We start from the raw sequence: 24,104 nt of genomic DNA, 5'->3' as shown, positions 1-24,104 counted from the left end.
TCAATGCTTCTGGTGCCACTTGTACGAACCGTAGTACTTGAAATTGTTCTCATCACACTTCCGGTCCGCCTCCTTCGGTCCACGCGAGCCGTAAATGTATTTGATCGGTTCCGGCCGTTCCTGCTCGACGTAGTGCAGTAGCGGCGTAAAGATGCGCCAAGCTTCGCTCAGCTCGTCCGCACGCACGAAGTGCATCTGGGAACCGCAGAACACGTCCAGTATCAACCGCTCGTACGCATCCGGCAGCGCCACATCCTTGTAACGATGCCCGTACGTTAGGTCGAGCTCCGTTTCCTCCATATCGAACGTAATGCCGGGCGATTTGGTCATCATCTTCACGTACAGTGCTTCGCCGGGCTGCACACGAATCACCAGCTCGTTACGCTTCGGTTTCCCATCAAAGATATCTCCCGGCACATCGTGGTACTGGATGCGTACCTCCGCCTTGCGCTCATTCAACGCCTTACCGCAACGGAGAATGAACGGTACGCCATCCCACCGCTCGTTGTTGATCTTCAGCACGGCCAGCGCGTACGTGGGCGTTACCGAACCCTTCGGCACGGTCGGATCATCCAAATATCCCATCAGCGAATCCTCATCCGTACCGTTCGGATTTGCCACATACTGCCCAAGCACAACATCCTCTATCGATAGCTCCTTGATGCTTTTCAGCACCTTCACCTTTTCGTTACGAATATCGTCCGGATGGCAGGTGGCCGGTTTTTCCATCGCCACCAGCGACAGTATCTGCAGTAGATGGTTCTGCATCACATCGCGTATGATACCGAAATCATCAAAATATCCACCACGGCCCTGCGTACCGAACGGTTCCTTAAATGTGATCAGTACCGAAGCGACATGTGCCCTGTTCCAGGTGGGGCTAAATATCTGATTGCCAAACCGTATCGTCATCAGGTTCTGTACCATCTCCTTCCCCAGATAGTGATCGATACGGTACAGTTGATCCTCCGTAAATAACTTCGCCAAATGAACGCTCAGCACGTTCGAGCTCTCCGCATCACGACCGAACGGTTTCTCCACAATTATGCGATTCCATCCCCTAAAAAGGTGTAAATAACAGTTAATGTAGACACTATAATCAAAAAACAAACAAACTTCCACTTCACTTACTTCGCGCCCATGCAAGTGTTGCGGATGTGTACCGTAACTGATTCGAACACGGACGGTGGCAACGCGAGATAGAACAACCGGTTTGCGGCACGTCCTACCTCGAACTTGCTGATTTCCTGGTTGAGCAGCTCAAAATCACGCCGCGAATCGTAACTGCCCGCAACGTAGAAATTTACCGCCCAAAACTCTTCAAACTTTGCCATCTGATCATCCTTCACCTGGGAGTATGGATAAGGATAAAATAAAAATAGTTAAATGGTTAAAAAATAGTTAAAAATAGATAATGCTTGAGTTCCAGTAAGCTTTTTCCAGTTTTCCATTCTAGTTCCAGCTTTTTTTTTTCTTTTTTGCTGGCACAACAACGGAAAGAGGTGCATATAGGACTGCCATTTCTGGCTTTCTTTGACTTTATATGGTACGGAGGATTAATACGGATGGGATTTTGGACCGGTCCTGTTGTGTGAAGAACGGCGCCGCTAACAATATATCACCAAACCGCTCCAGACATGTTCATTTTACCTCCAAATTATCCACTTCAGCTTGAGAAGATTTCATAAACACAACTTTTCCCACTGGAACTCGTTACATAAAAAAGTATACGCCATTTACTCGATAATTACCTTCATGTACTGACGACATTTCTCCTTCAGCTCAGCAACTGACAGTTTGCTGCGAGCATACCCAATGAATTTAGTGTCCGAAGGGAGCAGATTGTCGCGGAACAACCACCACAGGGTAGGATAAATCTTCTTTCTAGCCAAATCTCCCTGAAAAAAAATACATAAGCCAATGAAAATATTATATTACTCAGTATGGCGTAATGTAACCGCAAGCGTAAACGATACACGAACTGTGGTTTAGAACCTATACGTAAGAGTTTCGTAACGATTTGTTAAGGCTCTATGCAAAAAAGAGGCGATATGAAATACTCTGCTTATAATAGAAATATTAAGAATTAACTTTAAATTATCAGGATTAATTTTTGGGAAGATTTTTCAAGTGATTAATGGCTAATATAAAGTGGAGATTTTTTTAAATAAAATTATGTTATATTTACAAGTGATGTAAGTAATGCAGCAACTTGAAACCAAAATAGAACTGACGCATTACTTATTCAAAAGCCCTCAAAGTTAAGACGCTAACATATAGTTACCATAAATTATCGCTTGAATCGAATCGCAACGCGATTGGCACACACAGACACACAGAACAAACAGTTCCCCAGGTCGGGTCTAAAGTTTGCGTGTCACGCTGCCCTGTTACTTACCGATGCGCCGAAAACGACGAAAATGTGCGGACAGTTGCAGTCGAAGTGGGTACCTTCCGTGTCCATTGCGCTCGACTTCAGGTTCCGCCGGATGATGGCCAGCGCCTGTTCGCCGTCCAACGATTCGCCGTCGAAATTGCGGCTGTTCAGATGTTGATTGCTACCGGACAGTGCTGCAAAACGTCGTGACGAACCGTCATGAAACGAGCAAGATAAACGGCACCCGGCACGTGAGTACGGACGATCGGATCGGTAATTGGCACGATGCAGGCGCAAGTAATTAAACGGTGTACACTAACATACGAGCCCTTTCCCAGGGGGGGGATTCCAGACTTTTGCAAACCAAGAAGCTCCCAACGACCTGTTTTGTCGCTCACGATCCTCACACTAGTACGGCCGTGCCGCGACTAAGGTGGTTCGCGTTTGCGCATTGTCTTAGCGCGCGCATTCGCGCGTTACACCACCATGCGTTTGTGCGTTGTTTTTTATGTGTGGTGCGGAATAAAATGAATCAGCCCGACCGATGATATTCGATAGCGAGGACGCGATGTGCGAATCATGGCACGCAAACACACGACAGAAAACATCGGAAAATCATCAACCGTAAAGCAATCGCATCGCGTGTTGTGGCAATGAGAGTAGCCTCATTCACTCCTTCCAGTGAACGTTTTCATCATCAAAACTATAGCAGCAAAAAAAAACTACATTTTTCTCACTAATTTTGTTTGGCTCACTACAGAATGTTGGCAATGACTGATGGCATCAGCCCTGATATTCTCTTCAAAAACATATGTTCTCCAAAACACACTCTCAAACACATTTCACACATTCAATGGGAAGTATAGTCATTTTATAGTACCTTCAACTAAGAGTACGTAAAAAATAAAGTAGAATGAAAAGTACAAAATGTGACGTTTCTACAAGGTTTCCCCAGAAAGATTGTAAACGAACAAAGTTTTCGGTTCCCATTAGAATCCCATGAGAGTAAATTAGGATCCAAAATTATTTTTTTAAAATGCTAAAGAGGATACTTAAACCAAGGATTTGTGACAGTCAATTTTAAATTGTTCCATCAATCACAAAATGGCGAACATTGGAAGTTGTTAAAAGAAGGTTTGATTGAAAGTTCGTGGCTCATTTGCTTATTAAACAAAAAGATTTCCATTTTAAAAACAAGAGCCTACGAGTACTACCATATTACTGCTAAGTACTACTAAAATTAATAATTTAAATATTTCAATCATTTTTCTTCTTTTTTTTATATTTCAAGCAGAAATTCTGGAAACTTTGCGATTTGCATAAAGCTGCTTTTAAAAACGAGGATTCCTCTTTTCCCTTGAGATTATATTGCATATTGATTTCCTAATATTTACCAGACATTCAAGAAAATTTAAAGTTCACGAAAAAGTTGCTTTTTCATTCAGATCATGCCGTGTGTATATCTTCCCGTTAATATGCCTCACTTACAGGACTCTTCGACAAGCTGATCCGGCACACTGGACGTGGAATCGGACCGTGCACGGAACCGTGCATGCAGCCAGGTACTTAAACGTCTCATTGCTGTCACACACCTCACTTGCTCATCGAAACCTCACCACACCGGGTGATTGATGAAATCAGAAACTTGGAAACTTTTGGGCGATAAAACGATAACTTTCGCGATGCTATAAACCTTGCGGACTCCGATAGCGCAAAACAAGACATAAACACTAAACACTGTGTTGCGCACCTGCGTTCGGTGCAATCACCGCGATCGACTAACGAACGACTGGTCAGCCGAACGATCGTTCCGAACCATGGAAGTGTTAGCATCCGGCAGGTATGTAGCGTAAGGTCAGACAATTATCCCCCACCAACGTGTCCGTGTAGCAGATGCCGTAACCATGTACAGTGCAATAATTTTTCTTACTGTTATGTATTATATTACTAGAATTATATCATGTTACCGCTCGCACCGGTACCTTTTCGATCAACCGCTTCATACGATCGCTTCTGTCACGTGTATGGCACGCTTCACCGTGTACGCGCAGCACAAATTGAAGATCACATTAGCGCCGTCACTGGCGGCAGCCATCGCAACGTGTTCTGCTGATAAGGAGAGGAACGCGTGTTTGTATGCGTTTGTTTACCCGTTCGGTCCCGGTGAAAAGGTCACAACGGTTTGGTAGTATTTCGACGACCCAAAGCCCTCGTTTAGTGACGTAACGAGGAGAATTAATTTTTTTTTTTTTGTTTTGCTGTTGCTGCTTTCCAACGACGCCTAACGATTCCAATTTGTCAAACTCATTGAGGGGAGTTAAAATTACGTAAATTAGAAGACGCGGTAGAAACACACAACACCAATACCACTGCTGCAGGTACGTACGAAGCCCAGACATACATCCATCGCACCACGGTCACGGTACGGCGGTCGAGTGTGCCGTCGAGAAACTGGCGAGTCATTTTCCAGTTGCTGCGAAAGGTAAATATTGGCCACCACCGCCAATCGTCACCGATTGCAGTAGATGGCCATTTCCTTTCGGTTTCGAGTGTGTGTGTGTGTGTGTGTGCAGGTGAAGTTCAAAGAAAATAACACCTGCCGCTGGTTGTAGCAAACTCATTGTTTGAAGCACTTCAAACGTATTGTTTTCTCCGATCATTCCTTCTTTGACGTCAATTATGTTCGTGTTTGTGTGATCGGTAACGTACGTTACGGTCGAACAGTCGCCCAGATTTCAACGATATCGTGGTACTTTATGCCCTTTCACTGTAAAGGTCAATAATATCATACCTTTACAATACGTGTTTTTTTGTGGCTTTGTGTTTATCAATCTAATTTATTTAAAGTAACCGAAATGTCTTTACTACAGGGAGGATCAATCAAAATTATATTTGAGTCCAGATCGTCCAGCGGTTTGGGTGAAATACTAAGTTCGGTAGTATCAACTACCGATACTAAATTGCCCAGCCAGCTTTTAATGGTATCAGATGATAATTTAAGAGTGTCTTTAGTTCTAGTACTAGCACTAGTGAATTTGTTCGGTCTTTTATGTAGTGTTTTGTAGAGTCCATAGTTTAGGCAAAATTTAACTGAGAAAAGAATCCTCTAAAATATTTAAAAAATTTCAATTTAACATATTCTAAATTGATTAACTTTGTTGTAAAATAATTAAAGATAAGCAATGGAATCATTTTTCATAGAATCGAAAAGAATATATTTTTGATTTAAATTCGAAGAAAATTAAGAAAAATTTTAAAAAAACTTTTATGGAGAAACTGAATTTTTGTTCCTCAGTCCACCCCTATTTTGAGTCATTTCTAGAAATATTACAATATTTCAAACCTTTAAATGGGATTAAAATTAAGTACCCCTGGGATGTAATTGGATTAATTCAAATTCCTCCTATCGTTTAAATAACATTTACTAAATAATCCCTCATCCTTTTTGGTGGACCGGTGCATAATGGTAGCGGCGCCGGTCTTCACACAAACGGACCGGACCAAAATCCCATCCAGACCAATCCCCCGTACGCAGGACTGACTATCCGGCTACGGGTAAATAAAGTGACAGAAAACCAGAAATGGCATTCCTAGACCTCTTGAGGTTGTTGTGCCGATGAAGCAAAATAAATAATCCCACAGTTAATTTGCAATCAACCAATCCTAACTTTAATTGACCAACTTTCGATCATGATCAAAATGGTCCTGTTGATGATCGAAAGTTACATCAACAAGCTCTACACGCGATAAACCGATTTATGAGTGACAACACCAGTAGCGAAGATTATTTTTTACCAACGCCCAACATCCACAGCCAATCAACGCTGTGACATAACGAGTTCAAGTAGAGCTTCGTCCCTCTGTTCTGCGGTACATTGTTGTATACTAACAGCAAATACCGCACATCAGTGCATCACAATGTAGCCACCGCGTTAACCTTCGCTCACCTTTAGTTTACTTTACCTGAGAGCTGCAAATAAAAAAAAAGATCAACCGATTCGATCGGTTCGATCTCGTTGCTGACGGTTTTTCGAGAACTTGTCCCGTGAAGGAAGGTTTTGGAAGATCCGTTCACTTTCGATAATGAAAACTTAATCCAGCAATGCCAAATCGTGCAACGTCAAGGGAATTGCATCCATCCCAAAGCCCTTGGCCTTGAGCAGAAACGGACAAGACATGGCATGGGCATGGGTGAGAATAGAGGGGCAGGATTTAGGGGGTCGGTGGGAGACTGTAACGTAAACATAACCAACGTGTAGGACGCTACGCACACCACCAGGCAACTTGAAACCGTTGCTATGCAACATACTGTCGGCGCTGTTAGGTGTACGAGTAAGTTGTATTAGTACAGGGTTCGCTATGCGAACTTCAATTAAGCGACTAGAATTCAAAAAAGCTTAAACTGTTAAAACGTCTTTTTATGGTATGATTATTAGTTCAAACAGTAGCTTTATAGTTTTTAGTTTACACTGCTCCAGTCGATGGTTTGCAGATGGAAGTGTCAATCGTCACTAGGATTGTAAAACATCATTAGTGTTGATAGAACTTGAGCGAACTGGTGCGTTTGTTGTGAAGAACTGAACGAACTGTAACGAAGTATTGCCCCGTTTCAACCGGGTAAATCGATAAACCAACCGTTCAAGGTTGCTTTTCATATTGTTCCTGTATTCCGAAGAGCAGTTCGCTCAAGCTGCCTAAATATAGGTTGTAATCCTAATTATGTTTTGCCAATAAGAAGATCTGCTTTTTCCTTTACTTTTTCTACTTTCTTATTCTTTCTTATCCGACGCTACAACCGCTTTGAGGTCTTTGCTTGCTGCAGCAGTCCATCATTGCCTATCCATTATCCCATCTTTTTTGGCAGACACATTAACGGCATCACTCTCCTTCTATTTGGACCTATTATGCCTCCTCTGTCCATGTGGAAGACTTTAAAATAACCTTACGAGCCGTCTCGTCCGATGCCAATTTAATGACATGACGAGCCCCTAGAAGTATGGCGCGTCTTATTTACTTATTTAGTCTTATTTAGCGAATTAATCGTATAGTTTGTAGATCTGGTCATTGTAGAACATATTATTTAATCAGATTCACAGGGACAAAAATCCTTGTGAGCATCTTCCGCTCAAACATGACTAGAATGGTTTTGTGCGCATTTCTAAAATAATTAACACAATAACTGCTAAACCAGTTATGATGACTATGACCAGCTATTTAAAATCACTTTCATTTAATTTTAATATTCCTATAAAGAACCCAAAAAACATTAGAATATGATTCAGCTACACGAAATTGCTTATAAAGTAACCATGAACATAAGACTATATTGTTGTAAGTATGCAACTTAGCCTTCAAAATAAAAAGAAAAATGTTTTCGTGTAGTAACTGAGATTTAATCTCCTTAAACAATGAACAAGAACGGGGATTAAATAACTTTTTATGTACATAAGTTCGATTTTCTGCATGTTTTTTTTGCCGTTTAAAACCTCCAAACACTTATTTGTACACCCCATCCATTCCACGCACACTTTGATCCGACCATACGCAGCACGACGCGCAGATTACGCTTGCCGGTGTGTCACCCTTTCCAGATTCCGCTCTTCCCCTGCCCCACAAACATTTCTCCTTCCCATAAACATTCCACATGACGTGTGACTAATGCCGCCGAGAGCCACGCTTTATCGCGGTACCACGGGGCACACTGCGGTGTGCGAATTTACCCTTGTCCCAAAGTCACATTCACCACAAATTCGAAGCGTTCTTTCTATGGAGGCACAATGCTCGGATGACCTCCGCACGATCGGGCCACTAGACACCCGCAGCGGGGCAGCGGTTTCGCTCTGACCTTATCTCGCAAGAGAGCGCCACACAACTGGAACTAGCCACGGACGCTGTCGATCCGTCTCGTGCTCGCGTACCCACTGTTGATCTCGGGGCTGTGCGTGATCACCCGTATCACGTGATTTAAATTTAGGATTCTTTGCTATCCTAATCCGGGCGTGCGCCTTTGGCACCGCGTCCTGTAGGAGCGCTTTTAAAGCTACCAGTGGTCAACACGGAACTGCGCCGCGTTCGTAGTTTAATCGCGATCGCGAAGGTTTTCTTATCGGCGTAATGTGTTGATGCTGAAGATGACGCGACTTTTTAAGGTGTGTTAATGACTGCCGCAGTGTGGCGACTTCCCTGCACGAGCTGCTGTTTCTTTTTGCATTGTTTACCTGTTGCCTTTCCACCAACGGACCCGTTGGATGATGAATTGGCCGGATTCATGATGGTGCGCTAATCGGAGCTCAGATGTCGACGTAGAAACTGGTGCAGATATGACCTCGGAAGTGTGGTTGGTACGATGGGTTTGCTGCTGGTGGTAAAACCGTACGCACAAAACGAGTCACAACGCGGCGAACGACTGCGAACAACACAACCGCACGGCACAAAAGAAAGACTGATCGCTTCACTGAGATCTCCCCACGACGCAACACAATGTTGACTGGCAGCCCAAGCAACAAATTTTACCCCGCCACTCGTGTTTCACTGCGTTTCACACCGGCTGACTCCACATACTGAGCGGCTCTTGGTGAGATATTAAACCTATCCCTTTCGTACGTTGTGCTGCTTCTTGTACCTTCTCGCTCTTCTGAGACTTTGTTTTTTTTGCGCTGTGATAAACACATTCGCAGTTGTTAAAGGTGGCGTCGAAGAGAAGTACACGTGTGGATTATTCTAAAATTATTCTAGATTAACCTAGGATATCGGTTTATAATGGTAAGTAAACCGAATATAATCGATCAAATAACATTTATTTTGCTATACTGAAAGTGCTTTACATAGGAAAGTGTTGCTAAATATTACTTCTGCCAGGGCGTCTTAATTTGGCACCACTTTCCTATCTTCTCCCAGAGCAAGAAGCACAAATTATACGCGTGGCCATTTCAGCAATGCAATAATCATTCGCGTATGGCATCCAGGCAATATCCGTACGGCCCCTTCCGCATTCCTTCCTCCTTCTTTACAAACCATCTCGATGGGCCGAACAATCCTGATATTCGGCAATAAATGGGGCAATCTTTTCGCGTTCGGTTCTTTGCTAGTGCAGGGTTCGTCGCTTTAGGTAGATTAATATTCGAAGCATCGAAATAAAGAATTTTTATTATGGTTACAATTAAACAAATTGAATAAAGTTGAATAAAGTTGAATAAATAATCGTTCTGTAAACGTGTGCTTGCAGTCTAGTTCTTTTATCGGAAACATCGGGCTATTGGTAGAAACGTTAATACACAATATATGTTGAAGAATTAGATTTAATTTGTACGCCTTATCGCAGTGGATCGCTAGTGAGTAGGAGTAAACGATGACCTCATTCTAAATTTCACTATCTTCTCTCCACACCATTATCGGACAAGTTATTGTTTACCACTTCAAACCCATTACCTACGATACTTGCTTTCAAAAAACGATCGGAAGTATTTTCTATTTAACGATTCGCATGACGGTACTATCTTATCCCAACGGCAAGTTTAATCAAATACACTCGAGTTCGTGGCTTATCACAAAACGTACTTATCATCATTAGACCTCATAAAATCATAGCACATATCCAGTGGTAAGCATCGACAGCATAGCGTAATAAAAAATATATTTAATAGTGTTCTGTGGTGTAGTCTCTGTCCAATATTGCATTTGTATTGTGTAAGTAGAAATAATGCTTTGGTTTTATTTGGAATAATGGAGTTGACCAAGAAATGCTTGATAAAATTGTCAAAATATAGCCACCCAGCTAATAAATAACCGAATTCAACAGCTTGCTGAAAAATTGTACGAAGTTCTAATCAAACAAAAGATATTGGAAACATTTATACAAGTTCCTCGTAATGGCCATTTTTAGAGGCTTTTTAAGCATTTGTCTCCTCTTTCCTCATATCAAACGCAAAGTAGGCATTGGACATGATTTTTTTGCGTTTCTTAAGGATGTAACAGCACATAATATATGACGCTGAGTAGGTCCCACCACATGTTGACCTTGCCTCCATCGACACGAATCATACTTAATTCGTAATTTTTGCTGCTGAAACATATGCAATTATACTAAACGCATACAAAACCCCCAACTCTTTGTATGCACAACGTTCAGGCTTTCAACGGTATTAATATTTATTGATACAGTATACTGTAATCAATTTAGATCTTGTTTCATTATTAATTTATCTTCTTCAACACCGCATCACTTCCCTTATCTCGGTCCAAAAACATTTCCATACCAAACAGATGCAAAGCACACAAAAAGAAACAGCTACCGCAACGAAGGACATGCAAACGGACCAAATCACAGACAAATGGGTAACGAAGATGTATAAATCTGTCGAAATCTAACGGAGCGGGACAATCGTTCGTCGGTCGTACTTCACAGTTTCTTAGGACGGCACGACTCTTACCCCCAAAAACACTTTCTTAGAACGGTACCCTGATTACGTCCACACACATCTCGCACCCCTTTCAATATTTGGCTACGCATGTGCCACTCGTGTTTCTGGAATTGCACCATACTCATGCATGCACACGTACGGCCAAAAGTTCGGCGAGAAGAATTCCAATTTTCATATTTTCCTCGGTATTAGCATAATTTCACCCTCTTCCCCCGTCACCAGCCAACCACGAGCTCGTTAGTACGCAGCGTATCGTTGGTAAAGGCCGACGATACGTTTCCAAGGGTACAGAAAGATAGGTTCTTCCCGTCCGACAAACACACACGGTATACTACCTTCCAGCACGGGTCGGAAGTTTATATGGTTCGCTACTATGCACTCTGCGCAAAGTTCCACACCACTCCAAGCGCAATGCAATACCCACTACAACAGTCGGGTCCGGGATAAGGTGACTTCTAGCAATAGGATTATGTTTGCTTTTGCCTGTAAGTTTCCTACGTTTGCCACAGATATGATACACCTCTTCCGGCTTGCAGCTGCAACCGTACCATCAGAAGAACAAAACCTCCGGGGCAGATTCGTTGCGTTTGCTTCCCAGATAAAAGGAACTTACTTATGAAAAAGGAAAACCGTGTAATATTACGTCGGTTACCACCAAAAAGCGAAGCATGGTGATGTTGCTGAAAGACAAAGTCAAGCCTTTCAAGCTTCTTGGCCGCAACCAAGCGTTTACAGCAGGCAGAAGGATGTAGCAATTTCAGTATTAAATATGCACACGAACGCATCGTTCTGTCGGGATTTACTCACCCAGACCATTCGAGATATGTTGTACGCAAGTTAAACAATTGCTTTATCAATATCATGTTTAAAAAACAACTAATTTCAATAAACACTACAGTAGCTTTGACTTGAAATTACACAAACTGAGACAAATTAATTCAATCTTTCGCCAAATGAGCTTGAACGTCGCTTGTTGTTGGCTTACTCTCGGACAAAATTAGATTAAAAACATTTCAACTTCAATCTCCTCCCAGTAGTATATGTTCTTATTTGGGAATTAAGGAAAGAAAAATAATAATTTAACTGCTTAATAGTGGATATTTTAAACCCTAATTAAATACACACAATGAACAGATTTGTTGTTTCGGAAATGTGTATTTCGGTTGAGTGTTGTAGTTCACTCGTTAATCACTATAATATATTTGGGTGAATCAGCTTTAACTGTTCTTTTGTTCGGTCTTTGGGAAAAGAAGTACCCACAGCAGAATCCAACATGGGACAAAAATAAGCGCTACCAAATCGAACAGCCAGTTTCCATAGATCTATTAAGGAAAAGGGATGGAAAAACGTTATTACACCATTTAACTAGTTTTCATACTTTAAATTAATTAATTACCATAGAATCGACAACGGAATACGTAAGCGCATCCATTGTAGCTGTGTGCGCTTTGATTAGCAGTGGCTTGAAAGTTAGCTCCGGAAATAGATACCAAGTAAGTCCGGTCAGCACACAGTACAACACCACAAAAGGATTTATCAGTACACAACACAGCCTGGAAACCCTGTAAACACGAAAAAACGATACAAATTAGCTACATCTTCATCATTACTTACATAGTTTACTACTACTTACAACATTGCGCCTCTTGATACGGCCGGTCGAATAAGAATGATAAACGGGACGAGGAAAACGGAGAGACTCAAGCCAAGGGAAAAGTTTAACATTCCCACAGCCAACAGGACGGTTCCCAGTTCAAGCAAAACGGCCACGTGCAATGCTTCCCCGTTGCTGCCATTCAGCGCACAGAATACCGGAAAGGTGATGGCCATAGTCAACACGCCCTGAAACACGCTGTATAGCCCGTATTGTGTGGAAAAGTTAGCCTGATGCAGGTACTGGTTGATGGCTTTGCTGTGTGGCAGAAATACGGCCAATGCGCCAATTGAGTGCGCCACTAGCAGAACAATGCCGACAGAAAAGTATCCAATTTCCATGGAATTTTTCTGTTTCGGATCCACTTCCTCCTTTTCGTCACTGTCATCGCCGGAGTAGTACATCGACAGGTAGTGAATGAACGCTTTGATCAGCAACGATCCAGCCATGAGTGCCAGGCTGGGCATATAATCGCCGATCGAGACGAACCGGTCGTTCGACACCAGCAAATAGAAGAAAAAGCTCTGATGGAACCGCTCCAGAAGATTGTTCAGACTGCGACTAATGCCTTCAATGATACGTAGCATCGAACCGATCTCCTGAAACTGTTGCTGTGCCTTTTCACGCTTCACAGCTTCCAGCGTTAGCGCCTCGATGCCGTACTTGTGGAAAAGCCCATGGTTACCCGTTGGCACACCGCTGGCCTGCGAGAACACCATCGACAGTACATTGAACAGCTTGTCCTGATATCGGAAGGACCGCTTCGGGCTTGACGATGTTTGTTTATACCCGGCGATGATGCCGTTCTTCGAGGACAGTTTCTGCACCAGATTGTGCAGGTCCAGGTTGGGTAGCTGTCCGTTGAGTCCTTCAATTTTAAGATTTATATGGCTGATGTCTAAGCTTTGCACTTCGAGATTAATGGCCGCCTGAATGGAACCGGCCCGTGCACGCAGCATGCCAGAATCGAGAATGCGTCCTTCGTCACCGCCATGATATGCCTCCAGCCAGGCCTGCATTCCCAGCTGTTCCTGTTCGGTAACGAGGAATATTATATCCTTTGCCCAATATTTCTTTTTACGGGCAAAATCGGCAAAGGCCAACATCAAAGGAACGCCAGCAGATACATCCGTGTGAACAGTTTCTGGTGGTCGATATGGAACGCTTATAACGATCGATTCTGTCGATGCAATCCGGGGCGCACGAAGTATTCCGAACACATTTTCACCTTTGAAACGCTGAAATGAACATGAGATCCATTATAACATGTTAATGTAGCCTCAAATACAATCATATCCGACCTACCTTGCCACCACCGAACGGATAGTTGAGCGTGAAGTTGTGTGTGTGCGTTTCCAGCCCAAATCGTCGCATCTTTGCCAACAGCCACGGGTAGGGCATACCTTTGGGATAGCTCTCACGCTCTCGCTGTAGCTCAGCGGACAGTGACTTGACCAGATTCACCGTTTCCATCTCCAGTTCGGAATTTACCAAACCCGGCAGCAGCGCATTCTCCGAAAAGTAGGTAGCAGAGTTAAAGTTTCCGTCCGGCAGAGCACAGAAAAAGCCAACGCCCAGCAGATACAACGTTAAGCAGATGAGCGTATTGTAACGCACCAGCTTGCGGCAATATTTTGCCTTCTGCGAAATCGATGGATTCGTCAGTAAACCCATCGTGCTTGCCAACCTTTTTCCGTTTCCTATTTAGCCGGTACACAAAAACTAGCGAAAATTGCACGGATTTGTTTGGTAAATAAATAAACACCTGTCACCCATCAAATGCACTCCCTTCAGGAACGGGGCTCTTTCTACGCGGAACGTCAAAGCAACCGTTGACAGTTTGAATGTTTTGAAAAGAAGGTGCGTCGTGATCCGCGCGTTGTTCATACGAAATTTTACCGGGAAACATGTTGCCAGAACTTCAGGAGTGTCTTAAAACGGTGCAGGATAATCTGTATCATGGATTCATACCGACTGATAAGAGCGGTCTCCAGTGGCTTAATGTAAGAAATGTAGTTTTTATTTTACATTCACTTCTAACCGTAATTATCTTTGCAGTCCGTATGCGCTGATTTGCATCGTCTTTTACGGATTGTCCACAAGCATCTCATCTTTGATGGAAATGGCAACGTTGGAGTGCTTGAAGCAAGTTTCCTGTGCATCTCACAGATCGTTATGTGTATCCGGTGGTTGGAAAAAACAATCTCCACTGAACTCGATACGCCAAGCAAACGTCAAGGCTTGCCGCAAGCAAGGCAATGCTTTCTAGACCGAATTATCTGGTGCCTGGAACGGCTTAAATCCGTACTGGAAACCGAAGTTTCACCCGAGAGTATCTCCGACTCGAACTTTGTCAGCTATCTAGACTTGGCGCTCAGCCTGATAGCTCCACTAACCGTTGCCAGTGATGCAGAGTGCGCGGAAGATGAATATGAAACGAAGTACAACGAAGTCATCGTGGAGAGTGGCCGTATTCGCTCGGTCGTGGAAGCATTAATATCGCAAACGTTCGGCTTTTGCAATGTACTGCCCGATGCGGACAGAAAACGCATTTCCACCATTTGTCAAAAAGTCCTCAAGGAATGCATTGCTCTGGAGCGGGAAAACGACGGAAAGGACTCGAGTGACAAAAAGCTGCGTGTAAGCATTCTTGAAAGTGCCATCTATCAGCTGGAAACACACGTCAACGAATGTCTGATACGACTGGTGTACGACACATTCGGTGACAACGATCGCCGGCTACTTGCGCAACTAAGAACCAGCATCAGTTCCGGCGTAAGCGAGGAGCAAATAGACGAGCTTACCAAACCGTTCGATAACTTTGTCGAGCGTTTGATGCAGATAGGACTGTTTGCCATATCGTACGCCGATAATCTGAAAATATCGGCCGCCATTCGTAGCTGTTTGGCCTCGTTGGAAGCACTCGATTCGTATCTTATTCCCTCGCTGTACGTAGGAACGGACAGCAATTCGATGGTGCTCGAACAACACTGGCTAGAGGAATCGGCAACGTTGTGCGTGCTGGTGCACAAAATAATCGACACCAATGCATTTGCTCTATCACTAATTGAGCTGTTAGACGAAGCACTGGATGCATTGCAGTTAAACTTCAACCTACCGCAAGCGCTCGCAATGGTTCGTAAAGCGGAAATATTTCTACACCATCTAGAAATCAATTCGCTCGAAGTAATGTTGCAGGACAAGAATCTTAAGATCCTCTACGGTGATTATCGTACGATGGTGCTAGAATGTCGAGCGATCGTAAAATGTGCCGAAAAGGACACGAACATTGATTCGTCGCGCATTATCAAACGTTTCCGAGTGCTTCAGGCAAAATTACGCAAAATGCAAGTCGCTATTAACACTGATAAGGACGTAAAAACAGCGCCCGAGGATGATCTTATATCCCACAAGCAGGATATATTGTCTACCATTTCGGAACCATCCCCGGAGCGGCGTACAATTGTGGCGAACCTACAGGAACTGATTTCCGCCAGCCAAATGCGCATGTCGTCCACAAACATTCTGTACCGTAGCCGTCGTGGCGAGCCAGGAAAGAGGAGATTAGAAGCGGCATCGTTGCTTGAAATAAACACATTTTCCGATATCATCGCTCACCGAAGAGATCGTGCCGTAACGACGCCTGAGAAGGGTTCGATCAGAAGGAAGCCATTAAGAAGTATGGTTAAATGAGTAAAATTTATCAAAAAGGACCATTATTTTAACGCTACTTTCCGTTTTTTTTCTTTTGCAGGAAACAGCCTGCGTGTGGCAATGTTCAAAAAGCAGCAGCGCGATCAAACGGCGGAGTTGTACGAAAGCATTAAAAGTGACATCGATTTGCAGATTACAGGTTTGTAACGTTATTTTCCATGCGTATTGTGTCCGTTGTTGTTTCTAATGTTATATTTGTACCTTCATTAGACATACTCGATGAGTTAACAGACTTATCGAACACGTTCTCAACGCATCCTTCAAGTAAGTTAACGTCCTCTGAAGATAATCCATCAACGACAATTATTCGCAAGTCTATCACCAATGAGGAGATAGCGGTCGTAGATGGTAATAAAATAAGAATCAACATATACACTGATATATGAAAGTGGGATAACAGAAAGTATCTAGTTATGTAGTTAATAATTCTCCAACAGCAGACATGAGGTTGTAACGTCACGTAACAAAACTTCGGGGCGAAATTGTGTGTTAAAATGGACGTTCTGGCCGTATATCTGCACATATTGCATTTTAACCAATCGACAAAAGATGATTTATATTAAACATTCGTAGAATTTATTTCATTGCGTGGGGTATGGTTTTAAGTAGTCAAATAAAAAACATTGTTCCATAAAATCAATCTTACATCTAAGGAATGTAATAAACGTCGTAAAGTACATTATCTACTATGGTAAGAAAAAAATATCTTCCGGCAGGCAACCGTAGCCTGGCATTAATGCACCCGATATCTAGCACACTAAAAGTTGAGCGATCATTAGTCTAAAATCTGTACAATCTGTAAAAATGCGTTTTGCGAGACTTAAACATACAGCCCTGCTCTGTTCCGACCGTCTCAGTCATGCGTTATGTGCTAATTATTATTCACTAATCGACAAATTGCAATGTAACTAATGTAACGTTACATCACTCTCCGTTACATCTCTATTACTATCGCTGGATGTTCCTATTATCCGAAACTATTCGATTTTTCTTTATCACACGCATACCGAACGATCTCCCCATAACGTGTGCGATTCAATTATTTTTATCTAGACAGTAGGAGCTTCCATGAAAGACTGTGAAAATCAAACACTTGCACGCTACTTTGGCACAGTTAAGGGAGGGATAGTTTTGGACGCTATATTAATTGTAGTAGCAAACATGCCACAAACAAGCAAATGAAATCATATGCACTAGCAAACGAACAAACGCCGTTACACGAGTAGTAGCGTTGCATTGCCTGATATTGTAATGTTTTACCGGTTACTAATTACCGTAAAAAGGCAGTGTACAGAATGTACAGTAGGATGTAACAGCACCCAACCCGCAGGTTTCGTTCGTTTGCTAACAACCGTCATATGAGATGTACGGTACGCGAACTGCTGTTGCCGTTGCTGTTGCTCCCATGGCTAATGCTCCCGTCGTCCATTGGCGTAACCGTCGCCGGCACGGCAGGCGGTCCCATCGCAAAGGTTGCGGGCGGTGGAAACAGCAGCTGGTTCGAGGATGGACGATAAAAGCGTAAATAGTGAATGTAACCCTCATCGTCCATTGTGAGAAATTTGCTAAACTCTCGATTCATGATCAACCGTTTCGCCCGTCCGATCAGTTTGATGCACGACAGAAGGTACGGTTTGCTGTAAGAGCCCCGCTTATCGCACCAATATACCGAGTCGGCGAACCGTTCGCCCAGGAAACTTTTCTGCACGGGACTGCCCACGACCGGTGTGGAGAAACCCGAATGGTTGCTACCGTTCGACCGACGGTTTTCGTTCGATGCGACCATTCCATCGGCCGTCCGGCGCTGTATAAACCGACCCGACCGCCGTATGCCCGATACGCTCTTGCGCGGTTGATTGTTCACCACATAGTCGACGCTCCAGAACACGATCAGATCGCCGACGCTAACCAATATATGCGGTGCGCCCGGTTCATTCCAGTTGCTAAAGTACAATTCCGACACCGGGAACTGGTGCGATTCCAGCACACCGAGCTGCCGGTTGAGCTCCCGCTGGTGCAGTATGATCCGACCGTCTTGGCAACCCACGGCCAGGAACTCTCCGTCCGCCGATAAGGCACAGCTGCAGATCACTTTGTTGCTACCGGTGACGGACGGAGTGTGTTTGCTTTGGGCCGGTTTCACCGTCAGCAGCTCGTCGAACGGAGCCAAATCGGACGATTCGATGAGGCCCTGTTGCAACCCTAGATGGTAAACGATACCATCGGCTGTGCATAGTATGAGTGCCGATCGTGGCTGCTGCTGGTAAGCTGATGCACCGTACGAACGTTCGATTTCTTTTTGTACTAATTCCGGTGGTTCATAACGTTTCTCAAAATCATAAATCTACGAGATAAAAAGACAAAAAAAAAAAACAAAACATAAGTGTTAAGCAATGGGGTATTACCATTAACAACCTCCTAATCTCACTTACCTGAATCGAACAACGATCACCAATTAGCAGCAGGAAACGATCGTACAGTAGGTAACACTTCCGTACGGTATCGGGCAGTTCTTTGTCCTCACGTTCGTTCACGTATATTTTGCAGATACCTTTGCCTGCTACCACCAACACTTCCAGATTGTCCCGATCAGTGGCACATTGGAAGTAATCCAAATACGTTACCTCCGTGCCGAGATTCACCACATTCACCATCTGGGTGCTGCTGTGCCATTCGGACATCTTAAGCAGTTTTCCATTTTCAAGGCCAAAATAGTACGCCGTTGGTGTTTTGATAACAGACAGCACGGGCGCATCGATATTTTCATTGGTGAACGTTTTTTCGTGCGACACACGCCAATCGTTATCGTGTAGCAGTGTCTGCTGCAGTCGACAGTGCCGATCTACGGTGTTCAGCAGCACCGGATCATCTTCCAGGCTGGCGAGAAACACTGTGGTACCTTCCAGCTGATACTGGTTGGTTGTGTCCAGCGATAAGCTGTACAGATTCATCGCATTTTCTCCATCCTTCGAGATGGACGCCAGCAGTACGTGGGACATGCTTTCCTCCATCATCAACACGTCCAGATCGACGATCGAGTGACTGTTGTTCATGCGCCGTACCTCGACACCTTCGCTGATGTTGACGATGGAGATGCCGCGCTGTGTACCGAGCACAACGTACCGCTTGTCCTCCGTCACCACACTGCACGTGTTGACGGCATGTTTGCTCTCGTACACAATTCGGGCCGCATCCGGTCCGTCCTGATGCACTGCCCGCAAACGCACCTGATTTTCGTTGACGAAAAGCAATCCTTGCGGCAGCTGGTGCACATTGAGTGCTTTTTCCGGTTCGACGAACCGTGACTCGATGCTTGTCGACATCATGTTGAAAACGATTCCCATATGTGTGTTACCAACAACGACCAAAAACAGGCAGCGTCTGATGGCGCTACCACTGTTCTCGTAGTCAAAATCTCGCAACGGCAGCAATATGTACGCGTTGTATATGTCCGTTTGGTGTTTGATGTCCGGCTTTTCCGTGCGGAACTCGATATTGTACACCTTGTACACGCACAGCAATCCCGTCTGACTGATCGCGATCAGTTCCGTGTGTCTGCTTTGCTTCAACACACAGAAACAGCTGAACCCACCGGATATGGATAGTGTTTTCTCTACCTCGCGTGCTGTAGCGTCGCGCATGCGATAGTCCGGCCGGTCAGGTGGGTTTTTGGTCGACCACACCTTTATCAATCCTCGCCTATTGAGAGCCACCAAAAATTGGTCCGTCTTCTGCATGTCTTTGATCTGATCGCCATGACAACCCTTAAACGTCATCGGCGGCACCACGTAGTCTACCGAGAGATTCCACAGCTGGATATCGTTGTTGGCCAGCGACACAAACACATGACTCTGATCCTGAAAGCGCACCACATCCGGACGATGGCACAGTTTAATCACCGAAGATTCAAATCCATGAGATCTGCAAAACAAAACGAAAACAAGCTGATGAACTTCCTCTGCTTGAAGGGATTGTGTTTTTTCTCCCCAATAACTTACACATCACAGAACCAGAGATGGTTCTTAAACTGTTCCACCTGCACCTTCGCCATGTTTCCGATCTCTCCAGGGAAGTTTAATGCCCTCTGCAGGAGCCGCGAATCATCGGACAGCAAACACTCCGCCACCATCAGAAACTCGATCAGCGCGTCGATGATGAATTCTTCATCGACGTGGGGAAATATCTTGTCCTGATATTTGCGCAGATCGCCGACCGTATTTGCCAGCCCAGCGATGCGCAGCTTCTGCTCCAGAAAGCCGAAATCTTGATACAGCACGGGGAACAGATCATGCTCCCCGGCCTTATCTATGTGGTATCCAATGTAGAAGTGAAAGTAGTCATCGTTCGGGAACTCGTTAGTCAGTTCTAGCTCCCTGCGGTTGTCGAGTTTCTCGCGAATGCTGTATGATATTCGAATAAGCGAGATGGACATGAGATAGGATTGTGAAACTAATATACGGCGAATGCTGTTAAATGAGTCGTTGATTAAAGATCATTAGTTCCGAGAGTGGAGGTTAATACCGTTGTGGTAACGATTGTTTTTTTGTCAAGCCCAAAACATTCCGGTTGCACGTGCACCTAGACGAGAGCATGTGCGGATAGGGATTTGTTGGTCCGGTGAGCATTAGAGCAAGCGGTGCATACCTATAGTTTTTTAGCAGACGACGATGAAGTTTGATCATATCTGAGCCCGGTGGATGCATGATATCGTTATAGCAAATGTATTGCATCGTATAAAACATCTTATTCTTACAGACACGCTTCTCCAGCAGTCCACGTCGTTCCAGCTTTGACAGGAAACATTCGGTCGACTTGTTATCCTTCCCCCAGTACATCTCCAGCACCTAGATAGATACACGTACGCGATGTGCAAAGAAACATTGTGAAACAGTGTGTTAGCCATGTGGGTGACATTAACTGTGGCTTTGAAGTTTGGTTAATAGAGGGCGCTAGTAGCTAGTAACGCTTAGCGGTGATAGTAAGTAAGGTAAAATCATTACACTCGGCGATAGTGGCACGTTGTCCCGGAAGATCACCAAATCGTGGAAACACTGCTGCTCCTCCTTGGTGAACTGCTCCAGCGTAGAAGCGATCGTTCGCGAAACCCGCTCCGATCGGCCAATGCTAAAGTTTTGCAGATTGTCAATGTGTTGCTGCCAGTCGATTTGCTTCTCGTTTTTGGACTCTTCGCTCATCCGCAGCGCGATCAGGTTGATGAGGAATGGATTACCCTGCAACGCACGGCACAGCTCCGTCGCTTCGGGCGGCAACATGGTGCTTTTCTTTTTCAGCGCCCTCGCAAACAGCTCTAGCCCTTCGTCTTCGGTGAAACCTTGCGGGAGTTCCACCACGAATCGTTCCGATTCGCTCACCTCGCCCACCACGTCCGTGTTGCTCGTGATCACGACGGTTTTGCACTTGAAGTCGAAATCCTTGATCAGTTCGGCACTGCGCACGTGCCCCAGCACCAGCAAGCTTTCCGACAGTTCCTTCTCGAATGCCTGGGTAAAGGTGCGCTTCCAGTAGTCGATTTTATTCGAGGGATAGCTGTAGTTATTGCTGCGCTCTTCCTGCTTAACCGCATCCCCCAGCTGGACGCGCAACTTTTCCAACATTTCCAGCGTGGCCTCCTTGGTGTTACAGTACGCCAGATCCAGGTAGAAGATTTTATAGTTCATGCGCATCACCACCGTCATGTCTTCACACGCCTGACAAACGAGCGTCTGCTTGCCGGTTCCGATCTTGCCATTGACGAACAGATACCGATGCTCGGACGCCCCGTGACGCAATGACATCAGGTGCTTGTGTATTGTCCATCGTAAATTCTTCCTATACACGCCTGTCGAATGCGATGGCATGAATGACTCATTCCTGTACGACTGATACTGGGTGTTCGTCGTTATTTTGCAATAGATTTTCCACTTTTCTACGATCCAGTCGTAGTATTCCAGCAGTGCTTCCATAAACCGGCCTACTATGTTTGGATCGCGGGGCTGCTTTACCTCCAGTATCATAAACATCAGATCGAGTCTAAACGTTTCATTCGGTTCGTTTGTGATCTCGATGCATTCCTCGTTGGTGAACACATCGAGCTGTATGAAGTTGTGTATTACATCGTACACGTCTAGGTCCCCCATCGCCGTCCTGAGGGACTTCAGGCAGTTAAGATCGTTCATGTTGTATTATTGCTTTGTGTTTATTGCCAATGATTGCTGTCGACGAGACGAGAAAGAGAATAATCAAACATAAATTTAATGGATTCATTGTTTTGTCAGAGTAGGTTAATAAGTTGGTCTTGTGGTGATTTCATAACAGATGTCGCTGTAAGTTTAGCATTTTTGCTAACGTATGGACAATATATAGTGTTCTTCAGCAATTGCAACTACATTGTATGTTTTTTTTTTGTTGGGTTATTATTTATCTCATTACCTCATTATGAAGAAAAAAGGACTAAACTACTACTATTAACACTAGAACTACCAAGCGTTTTGCACTGATGGTCATTTCATAAACAATTTCGATGTCCTGGATTATGATGTGATACGGTTTTTGAGTTCATACTATAGGAAATATTTGTAAAAGTCATGTATCAGCTGTGGTAGAATTGTTTTACCCCAAAAATTAAAGTAATCAAGATGAAGCGGACCAGTCACAATGACGGGTCCGGTAGTTCTAGTGTTAAAAACCATTCTAGTACATTTTTATGATGATCATGCTCTAGTGAGAAGAGATGGTTTAAGGGATACAATTTTGGTTTGACAAACAGCATGAGGTTGTCTACCCTAGGTACAGCCCTCATATCTTCCAAATTCTATCGATCGTTGCAAAATGTTCTGACAAACCAGCCTACCTCCAATTATTAATTCGTGAAGGAATAACTCGTGCATGGAATTCTAAAGATTTATTTCAGTTCGATTCGATTCTTATTCGGCAGTTGCGTTCAACAACCGCTAGTTAATACAACACCCTCTACAAACATGTTTATTGTAAATGTTCCAAGCTTCGCCAGCATGATCGTTCTAGTAAACGCGCCTATATGCTACGAGTCTGCCAACATCAATATTACGAAGCAATTTTGGGTCGGTTTCAGTTGCTACATGAGATCGGCCAATGCCGGGCCTGCACAACATCACATTCTCGAGTCTCGTCATGTACCATGGCCGTTTAGGTTGCAGTACATGACGCGCGCGCCAGATAGAAGCCTTGTTCTCCAAAGTGTCCCCGTGTCTATGATTTAACATTACAACGCTGACAAGAAGCTCACGGTTATTCACATCGGTTATTGCGACTCTATATGGAGATAAAACCTTCACAAGTACAGCGTCGCTTAGACATCCCCCTAAGTGAAAGTGAAACTAACATACATGTTTACGTTTATTGGACGTCGTGTTGGTCGTCGTTTAAATTACGTTTCATTTTAACGAACAAATATTAAAGTCGAGTGTGTCTCGTTACCAGTTTTCGTAGAATCATCATCTATTCTTCCTCGCTCCCTACACCAGGAATTGGAAAAATAAACATCTTGCCGACTTATCAGCTAAATCAACAAGTTATAGGACCTTATGAAGATTGAAGTGCGAACGCTAAATCCATTTCAATCACTTTTACTGGCCGATCAGGCCGCGCACTGTTGAAGTGTGTTCGCCCGATAACGGTCGGCAATAAAACTCAATTACGACACGTACGCCAATGAATCGCGCTTGGACCCGCAATGACTCAGTAGTGTCTTCTTCTACCGGTACCTATATATTGCGACGCCAATAAAAAAAAACCAAGATGATTGCATGGAATGCCAGAAAGAAGTCGCATGCAACGCATCGCACTTAGGTACAATGTATACATAGCCGTATCTTCAATAAAAGCTAAGAAAAGAGGCAAGAGTTCCTACAATTCTGTGATGTATTTTTAATATCTACCTTAGCGTCTGCTTTTCTTAATT

General features: G+C 44.1%; 4 protein-coding genes across 4 annotated transcripts; 1 reads left to right on the top strand and 3 right to left on the bottom strand.

Annotated features, from left to right (window-relative positions):
* Window positions 1-2,479, bottom strand: LOC128709393 (glucose-6-phosphate 1-dehydrogenase). Its single transcript, XM_053804391.1, has 4 exons — window positions 2,399-2,479; window positions 1,752-1,898; window positions 1,132-1,349; window positions 1-1,060 (listed from the first exon to the last, which is right to left on the bottom strand). Exons 1-4 carry the CDS (start codon window positions 2,462-2,464, stop codon window positions 1-3), a joined length of 1,491 nt encoding a protein of 496 aa, XP_053660366.1. The 5' UTR covers window positions 2,465-2,479.
* A 9,535-nt stretch (window positions 2,480-12,014) lies between these two features.
* On the bottom strand, window positions 12,015-14,125 carry LOC128707561 (glycosylphosphatidylinositol anchor attachment 1 protein). The gene is made up of 4 exons (XM_053802518.1): window positions 13,757-14,125; window positions 12,431-13,689; window positions 12,194-12,359; window positions 12,015-12,119 (listed from the first exon to the last, which is right to left on the bottom strand). Exons 1-4 carry the CDS (start codon window positions 14,123-14,125, stop codon window positions 12,015-12,017), a joined length of 1,899 nt encoding a protein of 632 aa, XP_053658493.1.
* A 233-nt stretch (window positions 14,126-14,358) lies between these two features.
* On the top strand, window positions 14,359-16,551 carry LOC128706806 (serendipity locus protein alpha-like). Its single transcript, XM_053801747.1, has 4 exons — window positions 14,359-14,454; window positions 14,510-16,130; window positions 16,206-16,304; window positions 16,376-16,551. Exons 1-4 carry the CDS (start codon window positions 14,359-14,361, stop codon window positions 16,549-16,551), a joined length of 1,992 nt encoding a protein of 663 aa, XP_053657722.1.
* Window positions 16,552-17,519: 968 nt separating this feature from the next.
* LOC128719787 (uncharacterized) lies at window positions 17,520-22,341 on the bottom strand. Its single transcript, XM_053813424.1, has 5 exons — window positions 21,166-22,341; window positions 20,810-21,009; window positions 20,164-20,565; window positions 18,598-20,086; window positions 17,520-18,509 (listed from the first exon to the last, which is right to left on the bottom strand). The coding sequence occupies exons 1-5, from the start codon at window positions 22,339-22,341 to the stop codon at window positions 17,520-17,522; spliced, it is 4,257 nt and encodes a 1,418-aa protein (XP_053669399.1).
* Between the last annotated feature and the right edge of the window lie 1,763 nt (window positions 22,342-24,104).

Source organism: Anopheles marshallii, chromosome 2, assembly GCF_943734725.1.
Source record: "Anopheles marshallii chromosome 2, idAnoMarsDA_429_01, whole genome shotgun sequence".
NCBI classification, from domain to species: Eukaryota; Metazoa; Arthropoda; class Insecta; order Diptera; family Culicidae; genus Anopheles; species Anopheles marshallii.
This window is presented reverse-complemented; position numbering and strand designations above follow the sequence as displayed.

What these genes read in the sequence shown, in the direction of transcription:
- LOC128709393 (XM_053804391.1), bottom strand. Translation starts at nt 2,464, where the DNA reads ATGGACACGGAAGGTACCCACTTCGACTGCAACTGTCCGCACATTTTC. An exon ending in TCGTCGTTTTCGGCGCATCG is followed by an intron (nt 1,899 to 2,398) that starts GTAAGTAACAGG and finishes ATTTTTTTTCAG; the next exon opens with GGAGATTTGGCTAGAAAGAA. An exon ending in AACACTTGCATGGGCGCGAA is followed by an intron (nt 1,061 to 1,131) that starts GTAAGTGAAGTG and finishes ACACCTTTTTAG; the next exon opens with GGGATGGAATCGCATAATTG.
- LOC128707561 (XM_053802518.1), bottom strand. Translation starts at nt 14,125, where the DNA reads ATGGGTTTACTGACGAATCCATCGATTTCGCAGAAGGCAAAATATTGC. An exon ending in GTATCAAGAGGCGCAATGTT is followed by an intron (nt 12,360 to 12,430) that starts GTAAGTAGTAGT and finishes TCGTGTTTACAG; the next exon opens with GGTTTCCAGGCTGTGTTGTG. An exon ending in ATTCCGTTGTCGATTCTATG is followed by an intron (nt 12,120 to 12,193) that starts GTAATTAATTAA and finishes TTTCCTTAATAG; the next exon opens with ATCTATGGAAACTGGCTGTT.
- LOC128706806 (XM_053801747.1), top strand. Translation starts at nt 14,359, where the DNA reads ATGTTGCCAGAACTTCAGGAGTGTCTTAAAACGGTGCAGGATAATCTG. An exon ending in GCGGTCTCCAGTGGCTTAAT is followed by an intron (nt 14,455 to 14,509) that starts GTAAGAAATGTA and finishes TTATCTTTGCAG; the next exon opens with TCCGTATGCGCTGATTTGCA. An exon ending in CATCGATTTGCAGATTACAG is followed by an intron (nt 16,305 to 16,375) that starts GTTTGTAACGTT and finishes TACCTTCATTAG; the next exon opens with ACATACTCGATGAGTTAACA.
- LOC128719787 (XM_053813424.1), bottom strand. Translation starts at nt 22,341, where the DNA reads ATGAACGATCTTAACTGCCTGAAGTCCCTCAGGACGGCGATGGGGGAC. An exon ending in CATCTCTGGTTCTGTGATGT is followed by an intron (nt 20,087 to 20,163) that starts GTAAGTTATTGG and finishes TTTGTTTTGCAG; the next exon opens with ATCTCATGGATTTGAATCTT. An exon ending in GTGATCGTTGTTCGATTCAG is followed by an intron (nt 18,510 to 18,597) that starts GTAAGTGAGATT and finishes TTTATCTCGTAG; the next exon opens with ATTTATGATTTTGAGAAACG.